The sequence below is a fragment of the Vanessa tameamea genome, chromosome 13 (assembly GCF_037043105.1).
Source record: "Vanessa tameamea isolate UH-Manoa-2023 chromosome 13, ilVanTame1 primary haplotype, whole genome shotgun sequence".
NCBI classification, from domain to species: Eukaryota; Metazoa; Arthropoda; class Insecta; order Lepidoptera; family Nymphalidae; genus Vanessa; species Vanessa tameamea.
In genome coordinates this window covers 9,125,653-9,144,651 of record NC_087321.1, presented here as the reverse complement: position 1 = coordinate 9,144,651, position 18,999 = coordinate 9,125,653, and the positions used below count along the sequence as shown (strand labels likewise).

The following is an 18,999-nucleotide window of genomic DNA, read 5'->3' as shown; positions in this document are numbered from 1 at the left end:
CCAATGAAATCCCCGTCGTATCTATAACAAAAGTTAATAAAAAGCGGCGGGGCTATGCTTGTTGAACCGTATCAACTCGAATGGTTTAACGTCAAGACGTTCGTTGTTTGATTATTATTATTAAGGTAAATTGTACATTTCATTTATAATGGTAAAAATAAAATGTTTTTATTTAGTTATAGTAATAAAAAACACATTTTTTAGTTTATTAGACACAACATTTATTTTGTACTAATTATGTTTACGTGTTTTGTTTTACCGATTTTTTAAAGTGGTTGACGTTTCTTTTTAACGGGACGACTCTTAGCGGAAGTCGTCTATGATAATAATTAAAATTCCTCACTGTATTTTCATTTTCGCTAGGGCCGTTAACACCTGTCAAAGTCTTATCATGTGTAATATTACTTCTATCCAAAGCTGCTTCAAAAGAACTAGTTATATTAACTAACATATTATCCTCTCTGCTGTTGCTAGGATGTTCTTCAATTGACCCTTCATAAACCATAGCTGGAGAATTGTCACGTGATACGTTACTTTTTTCTAAAGCAGCTTCAAAGGAACTAGTTATATTAATTAACATATTATCTTCTCTGCTGTTAACAGAGTAATGTTCATCTGACCCTTCATACATCGGAGCTGGAGAATGATCACTTGATACGTTATTTTTTTCTAAAGCGGCTTCAAAGGAACCGGTTATATTAACCAACATATTATCTTCTCTGCTGTTAAAAGGGCGATGTTCATCCGACCCATCATATGTGGGAGCTGGAGAATCATCTCGTGATATATTACTTTTTTCCAAAGCTGCTTCAAAGAAACTAGTTATGTTTACCAACATATTATCTTCTCTGTTTTCTTCTTGAGAAGGATTCTGTTCACTTTGTTCTTTAAACGTTGGAAGTAACGGAACTGAAAAAAGTTTATTCGTATTGAGTTCCAAGGATTATTATGTGAATCGAGTAGTTTGAACTTAACGTATTTCGCTTGATTTTATCAATAAACATATTTGGTGTCGGTGTTCAAAATATAACGCAGCGATATGCATGTACTAATTCAAATACGTATAATTTGTACTTAACGTAACGATATTTTGCCGTCTGATTAAATCACGAACTTCCTCGAATTATTAATTTTAAAATCCCTTATCTACTTTGAAAATAAATATTTTACTACCAGTTCAAATTTAAAATCTAAATGATCTTAAAGATTGGAAAAGTATGGCAGACAGTGTTGTATAAATAAAGGCCTATAACCTTTGAGTGATCGTCTTTGAGGAGGTTTTTGAAGCCTATTCCACCATACTGCTTACATATGGTTTGTTGAATACACATATGGTAGATTTTCAGACACATACAGGTGTTTTCGTGATGGTTTTCTGTATTGCCAACACCGCCAAATACAAAATGAATTATAAACCATATTTAACTTAGATAAAAACGTGGGGCATGTCTATATCTTAAAAAAATATATGTTTAATAAAAAAATCTTACTGCATTTGTCTAATGTCCCAAGCATATTTATATTATGCATCAAGGTGTTACTCATAATGGCAATTATATGGCGTTCAAGCAAATATTTGAAGTTCGATATCATTCTATTTGCTGGACCTTCCACGGTTAAAGATTCTGGCCTAAAACAAAAAACAGTACTTTAAAAAAAAACCTAATCAATAAAAAAATGCTTCGTATTCATCAGCAAAGTGAACATTATTCTAGGAGTTAGCCATACGCGAATGATTTAGTACCATTGGTTTTTTTTTTATAAAGTTGAGGTGCTGAAGCCCATACATAAATTTAGTGACATAGGACCTTAAATGGCTGGATCTGATCGATTCGTATTCATCTCTATCGTTATGACGCATGAGCATATTTACCGAAATTCATGGTAGCTCCGTAACACTATACCTAGCTTTATCACCGCATCACAATTTGAAACCCAGCGATAACGATTTTGAACATTATTGCCATCGCAAATTGCGAAACCACGCGAAACGAAAATGATCCTTAATACATGAAGTTTTCAGTTTGTATAAGATTATAAAGATTGGTGTCGATGTAATTTTCCATAACCTCTAAATTAAAGTACATTGGCAGAATAAGCTTAAATATGCAAGCAAAGTTTATTTGTGACGTTACAATTAGTTTAGTTAACAGAAAATAAAATAAAAAGTTGTTCATAGACATTTAAATGTTTGTAGCTTAGTGACCAGTGACTCGGTGATTAGTCTGAATAGAATTTATAAGTTATGCTCTAAGTTATGGTAAATGTTTAGATTCTAAATATTAAAATAACAAACAATATATAATATAAAACGAGTAACAATATATAATATAAAAAGAGCATTAACTTTAATTTAGTAAAAATATTTGAAAAATAAAATTAATATATTTCTGCCTTTTTCATGTGTTAATTTTTATGCTATAGACAGATATTTTATGCGCCCGAGTCACTTTAATGTTGTTTTTTTTATTTATATAAAATGTGAATTAAGTTTACAATTTACTTTGCTTGTTCCAAGAATCTAAAGCTCAAATCAGCTGTGTCTGGTGTCTTGACCAAACGAAGTCCCATATGTGCAGTCAACTCATCCGCCGTCAATATCAGAATACCGGTAACAGGGGGTAGGCCAGATTTAAGGATTGCGTCATATCTGTATATTAGCTGAAATTCAATAATGGAGTAATTAAAATTAAGACATTAAAGAGCAAGATATTTTTGCTTAAATATTCTTTATCGACGAACGTTTCTGTTCTTTGAGTCTTAGCATATGAACTAAATTAAAAAAGCGTTCTTTATAGTTATTTAAAAACAAGGATAGAAATTTCTCAAAAAAAAAATATACATTCGAATTTCAAAAACACAAGTTTTTAGCAAGTATTTAACATACCTTCAAATCGCTGAAGCCGACTACAGTATCAACTTTTCTAATATCTTTTAATAATTTGTCCTTAGTGCCGGTAGCTATCGCCCGTCTGTAAATACTATCCAGCCCTCGTAATACTCCGTCCCTCAATCGGACTTCCTATAAAAACATCAATTATTTACTACATAGTTAACGCTTCACTTTCATTAAATGTAATTGTAAAATTAAATATTCAAGTCTTCAATGAAATGGCTATTTCATTGACTAAACACTTAAATCCTTATCACAATATTATAGTTAAAATTTCTTTCATATTTAATATGTTTTTCACATTTTTCTTGACTTATTTACACCATGTATAATGATAAGTTTGCGTTTGTCACGAAAGTGGATGAAACTGTGTAGCGCAGATATTTATATAATGATTTCATATATTAAAACCTCCGAAATGTACCTCCTGCTATAAGTTTTATGTATATTGGCTAAGTAGTTTTATAGTTGATCTTGTTTTGATGTTAATTACGTCTATAGTCTATACTATTTAATAAAAAAATATCAAATTTAAAGTTCTTATATTTTTTCTTATAGTTTATTGTTTAATTTGTATAAAAGCATTTTTAAAAATAAAAATGACAGCTCAATAGTGCCGTTGCACCGTACATTTTATTTTAAAACTATTGTTATAATGCTTTTTTTTGTCAGCACAACCAAAAGCCATTAAAATAAGAGTTGAATTGAATAATGCTTTTTTTTGTTAAATAAGCTCTTTTACCTTGTCGTTGGTGACGAATATAGTGAACGCGGGTAGTTGCACGGCGTCCGCTTTTATATGGTGTATACGTTTGATAATCGTGTTAATTGCGTTATCTGTGAAGTTGTTAAGGGCTATTGTCTTTTCCCGATTGTAATTCCTGTAATTATGATACAAATATTAATATTTTCATAATTTTTCGCTTAGAATAGAATACATACATATATTTTAAAACGAGTTGTGATTGTTAAAGAGATTTTTTTTTTTTTTTTTATGTTAGAGGTGGCAAACGGGCAGGAGGCTCACCTGATGGAAAGTGACTACCACCGCCCATGGACATCTGCAACACCGGGGGGCTTGCAGGTGCGTTGCCGGCCTTTCAGGCTTTTATTTTTATTTTTATTTTTAATATTATATTATATATATAATATTCAAAGATTTGATCACTCTTTTGAGTGCCATATGTCTGGCTCTCCTTGTGTCAATTCTTTAAAATCGAAAACGCTCTCGGTACTCCACTCCATCGTTAGTTTGTTTACCCATAAATTATATAGGTTTGCGCACGACAACTGTCAAGGCGCCGCTCACGCAACTCGGCATCGCACAAGTCACACAAACATTCAAACTTTGATCACTTTAATGTGCGCTAAAAAACCGACACGAAACGATTTGAACATATGTCTGACAGGTACGACAACATGTGACCAAATGTGTAAGCTTAGTCTTCAAAGAAGTGACCACTTCTATGAGCACATGTCTGGCGCCGGCTTATTGACTAGCTTAACACATCCCAAGCTCCTGGATCTAATTGTATCATAATTTTTTAGTTGTAGTCCAGAGTCTAGAAGATGGCTCTTTACCACTCCACTGGTAAAATACAGTGGTGCTGCGTCTGATTTTTGCCCTCCAACCGGATTCTGACATGAACGAATTGAGAGTGCACTGATTCACACACATATCGCCTGTGCAGATGGTTAGATTACCCACAGAATGTAGACTATAATGATGTAAGACTATATGTTATGTTTAAATCAACAGCTTACAAGAATTCCTCGTCATCTGCAGCTACGTAATACATGAGATAGTCGTTGAAGTAATCTTTTAGCCACTTGTCTAAGTCAACTTGTAATCTTTCGATGAATACATCTGCGGGATTAAGTTTTATGTGTTACATGATAATGTTAAGCCCAAGTGAAAATGTTTAACTTTGTTCTTTTAATTATATACGAAATAATACCAAACAGTACAGTAACTTAGTAGCTACAAAAATTCTACTATAAATATATATAGTACAATAAAAATACATTTTACAATACATATCTCAGGAGGACTCACTATTTATAATAAACTAGTGGGTCTCCCGCGAAACCTCGCTTTTATTCAAAAGATTTTTTAGGAATTTCAAAACCTATGACAGGTTTTGTTTTCATTTAATTTCACTGTAAACTGACGACGTCTGTTCGAACGTTTTACGTTTGTTTTATTTTAAACAGCTATAACTCCGCTCCCTACCCGATCAGTAACTTTTTTCCGCTCTCTAAAATTAATAATTTCTTAAATCATGACAATTTATAAAATTGTAATCAAGAATCCACTTTATTTATCTGCACATCTACGGCTGGACCCCTTCAAAATAAGACCATAACCGATCTTCTACGTGTTGCTATCGTCTACTAGGACAAATATGTATAAGATGCAACTAAATATTAGAGTATAGATTTATGTCAATCTGTGCGCGAGTGTGTTTATAAATTCGTGTAAAAACGATGGCCAAAAGCCTGCGGGATGATATGTACGTAAAACCAATAACACCTTTACAGAGTGATGAGCGTCTTGTTATGTGTATTTCGAGCTTCGAGTAAAGCAGGCTTATTTTTTTAAATTAATTTAGGATCCTGTTTTCAGAGATCATAAATTGTCAGTCGTAACGTTCAGTTTTATTATAAAAATATATATATCTTATATACATAGTGAGTTCGGAATCATATAATTTCCTGGAGAATAAATAGACCGTAGAGATATGCATTATAATTTTCTAACAGCTTAAAAACAAACACGAGAATTCAAAGCTAACTAGTGTAAAGTGCTCAATCTTATCAAGATTAACAAGTAGAAAGTGCTCTAATAATAATAGTAATAACATTGATTGAACATTAGATTTACTTTTATTACTCTTTTTAATACTCGTCAATAACGAGTATTAAAAAAGTTCCAAAATAGTATTAAAACATGGAAGACTGCAAAGAAATCTAATATAATGTATTAAGTGATTAATGATTTATGATTTACGAGTAAAATTTTATTACTTATGTTTTTCCGATGTAGTTTAACCGATGACGTAGAGTTCTTAGTTTTGTACTGAAATAAAAGTGATTAATCTTCAATGGTACTGGTTTTTATAAACACGATAAAATTATTTTTAAATGTAAAAATGGCAACACCAAAATACAGCCAATAAAATACGAGAATTGGTTGTTGAAAAGTAAAAATACGATAATATATTCTACATACAGTTTATCTGTATCGATAAATAATAATTAATCGAATCGGTATTCGAAATATTATAATATTGCAATCGAGTTAAGACCGACTTGTCACGAAAAACAAAAAAAACAGGCGGAACTTACTTAATAAAATTGTTAGGATCATCTGATATATCTGACCGAAGTGAAACTTTGTGTCAGATATATTTCATTTTTGAAACGTTGTACTTAAATTCGACCATGAAATTTTATTTTCATCATATCTAATGAAGTTTTACTTCAATAATATACGTATAGTAAGATTTTTAAATTAACATGGTTATTTTTATTACTAACAGTATCTAAAACGGGATATTTACCATGTTTTTTATTTTTATTTGGTGGAGCTCGATATTTCGACATTATCTACGAATGTCTTGTTCACGAGACTGACGTTTGCGGGTAGATGTTGACGGCATTAGAAGTGTCCATATCGGACTACCTCCTTTCTCGTACGTTTGCTGCGTAAACACTGGTTACCACTACCACTGTCACTTTCACCCCTACTATTTGTTTTATTTACACTCGAAACTCGATCCCGTGTTTTACAAACGAAACTCACCGTATCGATTCGCGAATTTTTTATATTATTATTCAAGGGTTTGCATAATTTTATCACTGGATTCCATACTTTTGACAGTTGAAACCCATCTTCCCTATTGAAATTACTATATTTAGTAATTTCAATGGCTTCTCGTACCAGTCGGGGTATGTAATGGCGTTCTGTCGCGAGTATCTGAGCATTATGAAACTCGATCCAATGGTTCGGTCCGGCTTCCAGAAGATGTTCCGCGATGGCTGATTTCTTGGTATCATTGTTTTTTACCGCCTTGATATGTTCGTTGATACGACAAGATACCGTACGTTTCGTCTGTCCAACATAGGATTTACCACAACTACAGTCGATTTTGTAAACTCCGGGTTTTTCCAGGGGAAAGCTATCTTTAGGTGAACGCAACATTTGCCCTATCTTCTTGAAAGGAGTGAAGATAGTCTTCACCGCATATTTGCCCAGGACTCTAGCTATCTTATCTGTCACTCCTTTAACATATGGCATAAATGCTGGTTGTCTTTCAACCCTGTACTATCGCAGTAACTTATGATCCCGTGTAGCTGTGTTTCCCACTTTATATCCATTCCGCTGTAGGACCTTTTCAACGTGTGCTAGCTCAGATTGTAGGTGGTCTTCATCACAAAGGTCATATGCGCGATTGGTCAAAGATGCTACTACAGCGTTTAAGTGTCGAGGATGGTGGTGTGAGTTAGCATGAAGATATCGGTCGGTATGCGTTGTTTTCCTGTAGACAGTATGGCTCACAGAGCCGTCCATACGTACTCCAATTTCAACATCAAGGAATGCCATTTTTCTGTTCTTCTCCATTTCACAGGTGAATTTAATTTTGCTGTGGATGCTGTTCAAATGATTTAAGCAATTCGTTGCACTATCACTGTCCCCCTTTATGATGGCAAATACGTCATCTACATACCTATATCGAAATATCGAGCTCCACCAAATAAAAATAAAAAACATGGTAAATATCCCGTTTTAGATACTGTTAATACGTATAGTATATTCCAATGGAAGAAGAAAAGATAAACAAACCATAGATTTGTTATTATATGAACCATCTTTTAATTCAAGGTCAAGTGGTTTTTTAATCTTTATTTCTCCTGCAATTGGAATCGACTACAGGTAATATTGCTAGATTTTCACAGATTCTGTGACTATTAAAATACTAATAATATTTACCATCATAAGTATGTCGTCTATTAACACTTCTGAAATGATCAATTCAATACATAATCTATTCGTCAAGAATCGATAGCGTCCTTCCATTTTGTACCTTACATTTTTTAATAAAAGTCTAAAAACAAATGAAGTGGAATTTTACTTGATTAACATAGTGATTGTTGGCGTTTTATTTTATTTTATGAAAATAATTACTGTTTTAAGCAAGAGGTCGATATAACCGTGTTCATTCATATAAGTGTGAATAAAACTTTTTATATTTAAATACGTTTTTATAAGCAGTTTTAAAGGTATAATATTTTATACATCCCTTATCATTCAGTATAATTTTATCGAGTCCTTTATGTACATAATTCTTAAATAATGTTAAATAAAAGTTCTCGTCTCTTATCTCATCAGCTTGAGGCGTGTTAAATAAAGTATAGTGTACGTATGTCTGTCCCAATGTAATAATATTTTTTTCATACTTACTCTATTTGTCCGAAAGTAGGTTCATAGGCAAGGTATCCAGGCTTAGTGGCAATTGTCAAATCATAAGAGCCAAAGAGATGGAGATCGTTCAGACCGATAGAGGCTTTCATTATCAGATTCGCGAAGTCGTTGTTGATATCAGTCACACGAAACACTGTGTTGTTGCGCAGCTTCATTCGATGGAAGAACCTCAAATACCAATCAATATAGTTGTTATTATTAATATTCGAAGGGCACAAGGATTTTTGAAGTATTATATTATTTTTGAAATTGGTCGCGACCTAATCTTAATCTTGACAACCGGTCCGAAGAAATTTTGTTTTGTTGATTCATAAAGTTAATACTATTGCAATCAAATATCTATCGTGTCAATTTATAATTATACATTCGACGTGTACGTATAATTGTATAAGCAACATATATACAACAAGCAATCATTACTAATATTTTATAAATTGACATTGCTTACACTGCAAGTAGCGAAGCACTTAAATCCGTTGGTCCGGCGTCTGAATTAGTTCCGGTCGTGCCGGATTTGCCATTTCATCGGATTATTAGAGAAAACGAAATGGAGAGTGCTGTGTGTTTTGTAATATGAACGTTTTAAAACAATTTTAGGTCTTACAGGACAGACTTAGGCATCTTCATCATGCAGTATCCACCAAGATTAATTCCAGCGGGAATCACATTCTGGTTTCCTTGCGCCTCGTCGAGAGTACGTGAGGCGATTCCACGGCTTTTTAACATTGCCTGTGATTATGTCATAACAATAGTAAAAATTGTGATGTTAGATCTTTAAGTACCGTGTCTGGAATAAAGTGAAACTGCGACGTTGCTTGACATACGTTTATTCACAATTAATTACGTTGCGCGACTGACTCCGATCGCGTTATTGCATTTAACTTATATGCAATGTAAGCCCTACACATCGAAGCAATATTTAACTTCTTAAATGCTTCTTGTTAAAATTATAATGTTCAAAAGATATTTTTTTAGTAAGGAAGGTAATAAATAAATTGAATAAGAAATTCTTAATATATATCCTATATATACATAGATTATCTTTTCTAAATATAACTTTCTGCCCGTTTACTAATAATACTTTGCTTAGACATTAAAAAAAAATTCTAACGTAACATAGGTATTATTTAAAAAAAAAATGTTAATTTTGTAATATGTTACAATTTAGAGAATACCACTAATTATGATTATCAATAAAAGAACAAGAAAACAAAATACAAAATAGTATTTACTTTCCATCAGTGATAAGATGAAGAAGAACTAAGAAATGTACAATTAAATGTATTAAGAAAAGTTAATCATGTTATAATACGTTACATAAATAGAATAAAATAATATACTATTACTAATAATATAATATACTACTTTAACGAATTTGGAAGATTCTAAAATTTTATTGAAGTATTAAATTTTATAGCCGTAGATAAAACATCATTTATTTCAATAAATCCTGATCGTTCGCTATGATCGTCGGACGACTTACATTTTTATGTTTACAGTTTAACAGAACTCGTTTTAACAGACAATTTTGTTCGTTTTTTACGATCGTCGTAAGTTCTGTCTAGTCTAAACAAATTACACACTTAGACTCACCACGAGCATATCTTTATCAAACTCTTGACCTCCGACGGTTCGCTGAAAATTTCTTCTAACTTTCTCGTAACGATCTGTAATATATTAATCGCTTAGTCCCTTTAGCAGGTCATTAATATCGACATAAAATTGGTAAGAACCATTCATTATGTATACGAAATGTCTTATCTCTTAGATCGTCTGAAAGAGTCGTGCTAATTTCGGTAGGCAGTAAAGCAAAACAGTAGAGATACCATAAGAAAGTGGGACTATAATAATTGTAGCATTTAAAGGTTACAAACACGCTTTTAAAAACGCGTTGTTACCGTCGTAAGTCACTTTTCAACCTACTTCACCAATGATATATTATGTTAGATTAATCAGATATTCTACCGCCAAATAGCAATACTAGTGTAATATTAGTGTAAGCACAGGCACAAGCAATTTAAAATATTAGTTCCAAAGGTTGGTGGCGCTTTGGCGATATAAGGAATGATTAATATTTCATACAGTACCAATGTCCATGGATGTGATAAGTGTATTATTAAATGTAACTTAATATCTTATTTGCATGTTCCGCAAAGATTACGGTTTTAAATATTAGATAAACAAATCTATCTATTCTGATTTATTAGGTATTAGCGGCTCCATGTTAACGATTCTCATCCTGGTCTTCCCAAATCAATACTCGATGAATAACGTAAGTCAAATCGGAACATTATTTCCAAGAACAAAATGATTGCCCTTTATACTTGTATTTTCTGTGTTGCTAGAGAGATGACTGACAATGTTAGTATAAAATATGTTCGGCAAATAATAAAAGTGTTACATAACATTAACATCACACATGAATATTTTGTTTTAGTTTGAAAAGAATATAAAAAAGTATAAAATATGCAAAGGATACTAGGAGTATCTAAAATTCTACAGTTAGTAACGCTTTGAAGATATAAATATACTACTATTTTACAGTTTTTACAGCGATAATGGTTATGGGATATATGAATGTGACTTGGGCTGTTTGCCCGCCTGCCTATTTATTGTGAAAAAAGTTTATATTGAAATTAGTAAACTCGCTAAAATGAAGTTTCGTTAATTTCTTTTTACAGCCCTGCGTGTTATTCTCAGCTATGTAGAGTTATATGTTAAGCAACGAATATAAAAGCACTACAAATATGTAGAGTTAGGTATAAATGGATCAGTTTTTATTTCTATATTTCAAAAATGTTTCATTCTTGTATAATTAAAGTATATGTCTTGTTTTATCGTAATAGCATTTCATAAGAAACATGTTAACTCTTTGTAGTTCAACTTCGTAACGAGTCGATGAATGTATATTCACACAAATGTATCCAGAAGTTTTACCATCAAGTGCGTCCATGATCTTGAAATGTTCCTTTGCATTGAAAGAAGTCCAGCAGTCATTTTTACATTGAACGACTACATTTATGACCAAAACTCCAATCGCAAATAATTCTTTATTCGAAATCATTGCTTTCCGTGTCATTGTTTTGTAAAAAGTGATATGAGAAATGGTATTATCAATTTTTATTTAATATTTTATCGAACAATTTCACAAATCATTTATATTGCAATCAGTAACTTTGCTATTCCGTTTTTTTAATTAAAATTCCACGTTAAGAATATAAAGTAATCTTATTTTCGACATTCACTACTGTTTATAAAAACATAAATGTGCAAAATATTATTTTTTTGGTACGTGACATGTATATTAAGTGTGGAGCCTGCAACATTAGATGGAAAAGTTCAGCAGTATTTTTCAAGCGGTAAGAAATGATTCCAAATCAATCAATAAGGATGAGTTCGATAAAATAACTACTCATAGAATAACTAGATAGATACCAGATATTTAAAAAAAAATCACTAATTATATCTTTTTTCCACACATTCTTTTTTCTCGTTTTTACGCATTTCACCCATATGAAGTGGGGGACTATGTGGGCCTCGTCTATGTCTAGAACGCCTGGCAATGGTCACGTAGTTCAATTCTTAGTTTAATGGCTTTTAGTTGTGCCGACAGGAAAAATGGTCACGTAATTGTTTGCGCATGCTACTGTGACGTTTCTTTCTACCCATGGTCCCTTTCAACAAATGACAGTACAGAGGTGTAACCTACAAGAGCCCTATTTTTCACATATCCAATAATAAAAATATATTTTAAAGCTTGATATTGATTTTACTTGCAGATGTATTTAAGGCTTTACAAAAACAATGGCAGGGAAATAGGAAATCCTTCGAAAACGCAATCGTATTGGTAAGTTAATGACAATGTTTCATTAAAATATTTCCAGAAAATAATTTGAATGTAACACGACATACGCTTACTTAAAAAACCAAACACGAGTAACTGGAACTAATGTTTTGTGTTTAATTGTTCTCTTTCACAACCATTCTTGTGATTTGTTGCTTACGAACTTCACAAGGTCTTGGCGATTTTGGCTCAGAACTCCAAACAGAAACCATGTCCGCAGGTCAACAATAATTAAATATTACGCAAAGATGGACTATTATCGTAGAGACATATTTCTGATTGTCAATTGTTTATTTGAGTCAATCGAAAATAGTGAGCAAAATATGTACGAAGTACTTTGGTTTATAATGGAACGTTTGAATTTCAGGCGTTAAAGGATAACTATGGGTATAGAGGGATGAACGTATACGTGAGGCGAGCGGCGGACTCGTTTCGAATGGCTAAAGGTTTATTTTTAACTGACAATGTCGTTGATGTGTAAGTGAATTTTTTTACGATTGCTGATGAAATTTTTATTATACAAAGAAATTGAGAATGGCAATGACTTCATACACGAGGCATATTACTTCATACATGTGTTATTTTTGTGTAAGTGACAATTTATTTATGATTGTATTTAAAGTGTCAAAGCACTTGACTTGGATATATGTTAAAATCTATAGTAGGTTTTGGTTTGGTTGTAAAAAAATATATATTGTATATTTTTTATTTCGTCATAATAATATTAATATAATAAGTCATAACACTATTAAATAAATCTTAGTTCAAAACACCCGTCATCTTAATTATTTGGAATTTCAAAATACGTAGCTTCTCATGTCCGTCTAAAGGATCGTTATTTCCTTGTCTTGCCCTTTTCTTAAATCATGATTCCATATTAAAATTCAGGCAAGCACCACTAATCTTTTATGTGTTTTATTCGTATCATCTATCGTTATCTATCAGGAAATTTGTATACGCCGAATGAAAATCTTACACGTGAGCATGTTGAGCTCCAAATATTCTTCTCAAAACAGAGAGCAGGTCTTTGTCCAACAATGAGACACTTGCAAGCTGTTACTTTACTTTTTTTTATCTACATCTTTTTCGTTTTCTAATTAATCAAACAAATTCTTAGAATGTACACACATATACTTTACACTTTAACTAAATTTTCTTATTTTTTATAAATACAAATGGAGTTTAAAATTATTCGTCTATTATAGGCTTTTATTTGATGTGTCCCTCACGAGCATACCTCATCTCAACATGCCGGAGGTTACATTCGCGCTCGCGTCCAATGTCTTGAAGGTGGAGGCTGGTCTTAGCCAGATGATAGTGCAGTCTTCATACATGCTGTTCAGAAATCAATCTGATATTTTGAGTACCGTGCCTCAAAATCCATATGAAAAATCACCATTCGCTTACGAGCAAGTTGATAATACTGGAATGTTAGCGTAAGTTCACAATGCAATCAATCACACCTATCGTTAAAAAAATGTATAGAAATTAAAAAGTAAATAAAATAAATAAAAATAATACATAAATCGAGAAAATTCAATCTAAATAAACTTTTTGATCACGCACCGATGCCGACTACATAAAAGATCCTCAACAACAGCAGTAAAAACAGAATGAGTAGTGCGTATTGATCTTTGCATTATCGAAACCGTCCTTGCTTTGAGAATGGCGAAGAAGTCAAGGACAGTTGAAAACATCAGCTCTACATAAACATGACTGCTTCATTCAAATTCGATCTTGGTTTTACTTATTCTTACTGTAATGTAGCTACGTTACTCGGTAAACTTTATCCACAAAAAGTTTCGAACAAGGTCACCTTTACATCCGGTTACGTAAGGTCTTACACAGATTCGCGAGCTGCTCTGAGCATGCTAGCCCGCACTTAGAGAGCCCTGTGCTCTCCTCTTCATATCGCGTTAGCCGTTGTCTTCTTTGAGAATATGATTCAAGTATTAAAACTTTTAAAAACGCGAACTGACTTATTGTCTCGAAAATATTAGCGGAACCGTCACCGGACCGCATTTCTGTTTTCACTACATTCTATTCGAGCCCATGGTGTTTAGCAAGCTGGTAACAAAATTGAGCACTTTTCTAAAACTATTTACGGGCATCATGTCGTCAGTGTAGCTATCATATACGTAAACAACCTTGGTACCAATATGAAAATGGACTTTGGTATCTGTTTTTCAATAATAGCCGTTAGTCGTTGACGTATATGTTAAAATGATCCGGTGAAGTCAGACCTCATATGTAGTCTGTAGAGAGTACGTCGCCCTATTTAATATAGTTAGTTGGCTTTCCTACCAAAATCTCTACAAGTTTACCAGAACCTTGGCAGCAATATACCAGACGACCGGATGGAAAAAATATTGTAGCCCTCAATATTATAATTATAACTAGTAGTTGAGCAATATATTTTAATCGTTGTATTATTTTAGAATCGTTGCAGATGATTGTAAATTGGTTGGCTTTGCATTGGCAAAAATGAGTGGCCAGTCGATTAACTTAGGGCATGACACCTTTCAAGTGAAGGACTGCACATTTAGCGTCGAGGTAAAACTTTTTCGGTTATATTACAAAATAGCATTTACCAGTAACATGTTGTAATAGAAAATACAAATGTGTATGTGTGTATATTATTAACAGATATCTTCGAAATCTCAAGGAATAAAAAAACCAGTTATAGCGCCATATTTTTCTAAAAAGCAAGGTAATACATTTTGATTTAATGTAATATGGACATCCGGACATATATTATGCTTTATTTACGTTTAAAGGTAAAGAGCTTGAGTTTATGTTGACGAAGCCGATACGTGGAGAGCTGATGCCGAAACTGCAAGCGGCCGTGTTTACTTATGTCAATACATCGCTCATATTTGGTGATCACTTAGCCAAATTTCGGTAAATATTTATTACAAGCTCATTTATATTTATATTATTATTAGAATGACAAGTTGTCAGCGGTCAGACGTCTGTCGTCGAAGTGAAAATAATATAAGACGGGCACCTATTTTGTTACACAGTCGTCTGATGGACATAAAAATATTTTATGGTGTATCTGTCAGTGTGTTCCTTTATTGAGTGAGGCACTTGGTCTCTTGGTCTATGGACAGCGCCGGTGCCAGACGTGCGTACTGACTGAATTAGTAAAATCAACATGTCGGACGACAATATTGATCATAATATGTAGATGATATATTTTTCTCTTAATTGAAGTAACAAAGAAACTGCTTTTCAGTACCTACGTTAAAGAGTTTTAATATAATGAAAGCAGTATTTTCTCTCCCGTAATTAGTATATGCTTTGAAAAGAAGTAAATATCTCATTTTGTTTCAAATGTCAGGAAAACTGTTAATATCTGTAGTGGTACAATTTGATTATAAATTCAAAGATCTGTTGTTTCTAACTGGTGTTCCACTGTTTATTTTTGAACGTAGTCGAAGTCGGCTCTATTCTCGGCCTTTGCCACAGCCGAAGGTTCAAATATTTGAGAAATTATATTTAAAACCAGTTCATCTATCCGTTGGAAATCTATTAAATTTATACCTGTATTTAAGGATATCAATTTTATAAAGTTATTTGGTTTATATGTTTGAAAAGAACCAGACCGATTTGAAAAAAATAGTAGCTTAATTATTACTGGATCCAACGAGGGAGTAAAACCTCAGTATCTACAGCCAATACAAAAAAATACATTTAGCTATAGAGTTAAAATAATCATTTAAAACACGATAGCGAGATAATGTACCGTATAATAATGTCAAAATTTAGTTTACCTCGAACAAAACAAATTTTAATACTTTTTTTTGTGCTTGTTAATCTTTAACGTTGTCAAAGTCTTCGTTCGATCTTCTCTGACATCTCTATATTTCCCATACTAGATGCCGTTTTTCTATGATATATATATATATTGCTTTTAATATCTGTGTCATTATAATCAAATTTATGATTTCTTCACACACAGTGAATATCAAAATGGCATATTTAAGGAGACAACAAAAAATACGACGAGATTTGTACGAAACATCAATAATGTGACTTTAGCATATCAGGAAGAATCCATTGAAATGGAACCATTAGAGGTCTCATACAATTATAAGGTAATTAATAATATGACAAAGCATAGTATTGCATTACATACATATTTACCTCATGCTTTGAAATTATAATTGCTAATCATTTGTATATCCAGAGCGCGCTACAATTGACATATATGTATATACATACAATAGTAATACTACAATATCTATTGCTAACAAGTAGCACGTAGCCCGGCTGTTGTGCCATATAATAACTATTTTCAATGATATTTATCTTAGTGATTTATTTACCAATACCTCATTTCTATAAATCATTATTAATAATTTCGTTAATCATCATAGTAATAAATTACGCCGTGAACAATAAATTAACCTTACTAGTTCGTAAACTGACTTCCGATTATTTTTGTATAAAGGTGGTAAAGCCAAAGGAGCACATTCGGTTGTTTTAATAATTCCTGGCACGACGTTACGCTGTTCGAATTATAAATTATAAATTCAAGTGTACCAATTACAACACTTTATATAAATAACAAAGACAAAACCGTACCATTTTCTTCTGTTTGTCATAACTGTCTGTCTGTTCGTCATTTTTATAGTGATTGTAACCCTTCTAATTATACACGTATAAAAGTATACACACGTATAAATATATTCCATAACGTATGGTACATTTCTGCACAACACTGTCTATTGGTTTGTACACGACTTTTTTTTAATTAAATTAGATAATACATATATCTTAAGTCTTAATCTTAATCATTTAATTTGTTTTTGTTTAAAAATCAATTTTTATATTTTTGATTATTTGCAAATCTTTCTTAAACTATGGAATTAGTATACTATTTACTGAACGCAGCTGTAAGCTAACTAAATTAAATTTCAGTGTCCCGATGGAATCTGCAAGCTAAGTATCTCAGTGTATAATGTTACACTAAACGGCTTGGACACTCTGTATTCAGCACAGTCTGGTGGTCCATTCAAGTTTCAGACACCGATGATAGCAGAGGCCATTAGATTTAATTCAATAATGGTATGTTCATAAACAAGTTCCTTTCATATTTATAACAGAAAGGTAGACCTGCAAATGCCCCACACTATGGTAAGTGTATGGTAAGCATTTCTGTCCATAGGCACTGGTATAAATCTAAATTTATATGTTGATGAGATTGACGGTGTTAGTTTCTTAGTTATCGGCATTTTCCCTGAAGTATGCGAGTGACCCAGTGTTAAATCACTTAAGCCTTTATGAGAAGTGATTGGAAAGGTGATTTTGGGTTTGAAGCGTCGAGTCCTTTGAGGTCTGTTGCAATTCTGTCTTTCGATTAGATTATTACTTTACTTCGTATTAGGGCACCCGCTCATCGTATGTTCTATCATCGACATAACATCTCAGTTTCCCAGGTTGGTGGCGCTTTGGATATTTATGAAATGGCTTAAATTTCATACAGCACCAATGTAGAGAAAACCAAATAACCGGTGGAGACTTACCTACTTACCATCAGGTGGACCAAATACTAATCCGCCGTTCACCGTTTACCGTTGCCATAAAAAAGAAAAATTTTGACTACCTGTTTTATTGATGGGAAGAAGTTTGGCTGGCTGTATATAAGTTCTACCACGACTAAAATGTTTACTTACATATTTATATGTGTTTGAATTATAGTAGCGTTTCGTTGTCAGGTTAACGGACACTTGTCATTTGATGATCATAATTTCAAAGCGGAGCACGAATTTTTCGCTGAAATTAAAGATGTCACAGTTAATTTTCAAATTGATCTGACAAAGTATGAGCCAACTTTTGATTTTATGAACTGGAGGTAAAGTGTAAGAAATAAAATGTCCTTTTATCATTCATATTCCATAGAATATTATCAAAGATTTCAAATTTACATAAATAGTTGTTTATAAAAGAGATCTTTATAATTTTTCTATTACCTTATTTTTTGACGTTCATAAATCGTTCACAAACAACTTTCTCTTGAACGAAATGATTAAAAATTTCAATTGAACTTAAATATACATAATTTCATGTGCTCATTGTGTGTCTATCTTGTGCTCAGTAGTGAAAAAATCTACATGTGTTAACCCGTACTTGAGCAACGCGGGGGGATAACCTAAAATCTTCTTTTCAAAAGGAAAAGGGGTCTTAGTCCACCAGGGAGATATAAACAGGATGTTATTTACCACAATAGGATTTTTAATAAGAAAAAAACATTTGTTTTCAGAACATTGGAACACTCGGTGATTGAGATGGAAACTCATGTACACGATCGAAGAGCAGCGAACGCATTCGTTAATGGCTACTTAATAAACAAAGTACCTAACGTTCTAGAAGGGCATCTGCTGGATATGTACGTTAAGTTCAGAAATTCGACCGACCAAAAGTTATCCAATGTTAATGTGTATTGTCACTAACAATGGATCATTTTAAACCTATTTTTATCGTTAGTTGAAAATTGTTAAATAATATACCGTGATTGTAAAGACTTCAAATCGCAAATTATATTGTATAATTAAATAAAAGATTACAAATACTAATAGACATTTATTTAATAGCTATCAAGAATAAACAAGTCACTAACTATCAACGCACAGCCAAAACTGATACAACAATCTGCTAAGAAATTTGGTAATTTCAATATAAGGGTTTGGGGTTTGTGGTGGCTTGACTTTGTATGAGTCTTTATCCTTTGAAGTTATAATTTGCACATGAAAATTGGAATACTTATTTTAT

At 32.4% G+C, this 18,999-nt stretch overlaps 2 protein-coding genes across 2 annotated transcripts; one reads left to right on the top strand and one right to left on the bottom strand.

Annotated features, from left to right (window-relative positions):
* Positions 1-210: 210 nt before the first annotated feature.
* On the bottom strand, positions 211-11,467 carry LOC113403471 (uncharacterized). The gene is made up of 12 exons (XM_026644031.2): positions 11,316-11,467; positions 9,972-10,045; positions 8,983-9,107; positions 8,358-8,546; positions 7,887-8,001; positions 5,921-5,972; positions 4,658-4,760; positions 3,636-3,774; positions 2,888-3,022; positions 2,504-2,661; positions 1,491-1,630; positions 211-909 (listed from the first exon to the last, which is right to left on the bottom strand). Exons 1-12 carry the CDS (start codon positions 11,455-11,457, stop codon positions 242-244), a joined length of 2,040 nt encoding a protein of 679 aa, XP_026499816.2. The 5' UTR covers positions 11,458-11,467; the 3' UTR covers positions 211-241.
* A 132-nt stretch (positions 11,468-11,599) lies between these two features.
* Positions 11,600-18,760, top strand: LOC135193593 (uncharacterized). Its single transcript, XM_064216684.1, has 11 exons — positions 11,600-11,737; positions 12,158-12,225; positions 12,590-12,699; positions 13,428-13,658; positions 14,661-14,775; positions 14,869-14,932; positions 15,000-15,123; positions 16,187-16,322; positions 17,149-17,295; positions 17,946-18,082; positions 18,491-18,760. Exons 1-11 carry the CDS (start codon positions 11,644-11,646, stop codon positions 18,678-18,680), a joined length of 1,416 nt encoding a protein of 471 aa, XP_064072754.1. The 5' UTR covers positions 11,600-11,643; the 3' UTR covers positions 18,681-18,760.
* Positions 18,761-18,999: the final 239 nt, after the last annotated feature.

Excerpts from the sequence above, each read along its gene's own strand:
- LOC113403471 (XM_026644031.2), bottom strand. The coding sequence starts at position 11,457 with ATGACACGGAAAGCAATGATTTCGAATAAAGAATTATTTGCGATTGGA. Across the intron at positions 8,547-8,982 it reads AAGATGCCTAAGTCTGTCCT|GTTCTTCCATCGAATGAAGC; the intron begins GTAAGACCTAAA and ends TTGGTATTTGAG. Across the intron at positions 2,662-2,887 it reads TCGGCTTCAGCGATTTGAAG|CTAATATACAGATATGACGC; the intron begins GTATGTTAAATA and ends ATTGAATTTCAG.
- LOC135193593 (XM_064216684.1), top strand. The coding sequence starts at position 11,644 with ATGTGCAAAATATTATTTTTTTGGTACGTGACATGTATATTAAGTGTG. Across the intron at positions 14,776-14,868 it reads ACTGCACATTTAGCGTCGAG|ATATCTTCGAAATCTCAAGG; the intron begins GTAAAACTTTTT and ends TATTATTAACAG. Across the intron at positions 18,083-18,490 it reads TTTGATTTTATGAACTGGAG|AACATTGGAACACTCGGTGA; the intron begins GTAAAGTGTAAG and ends ATTTGTTTTCAG.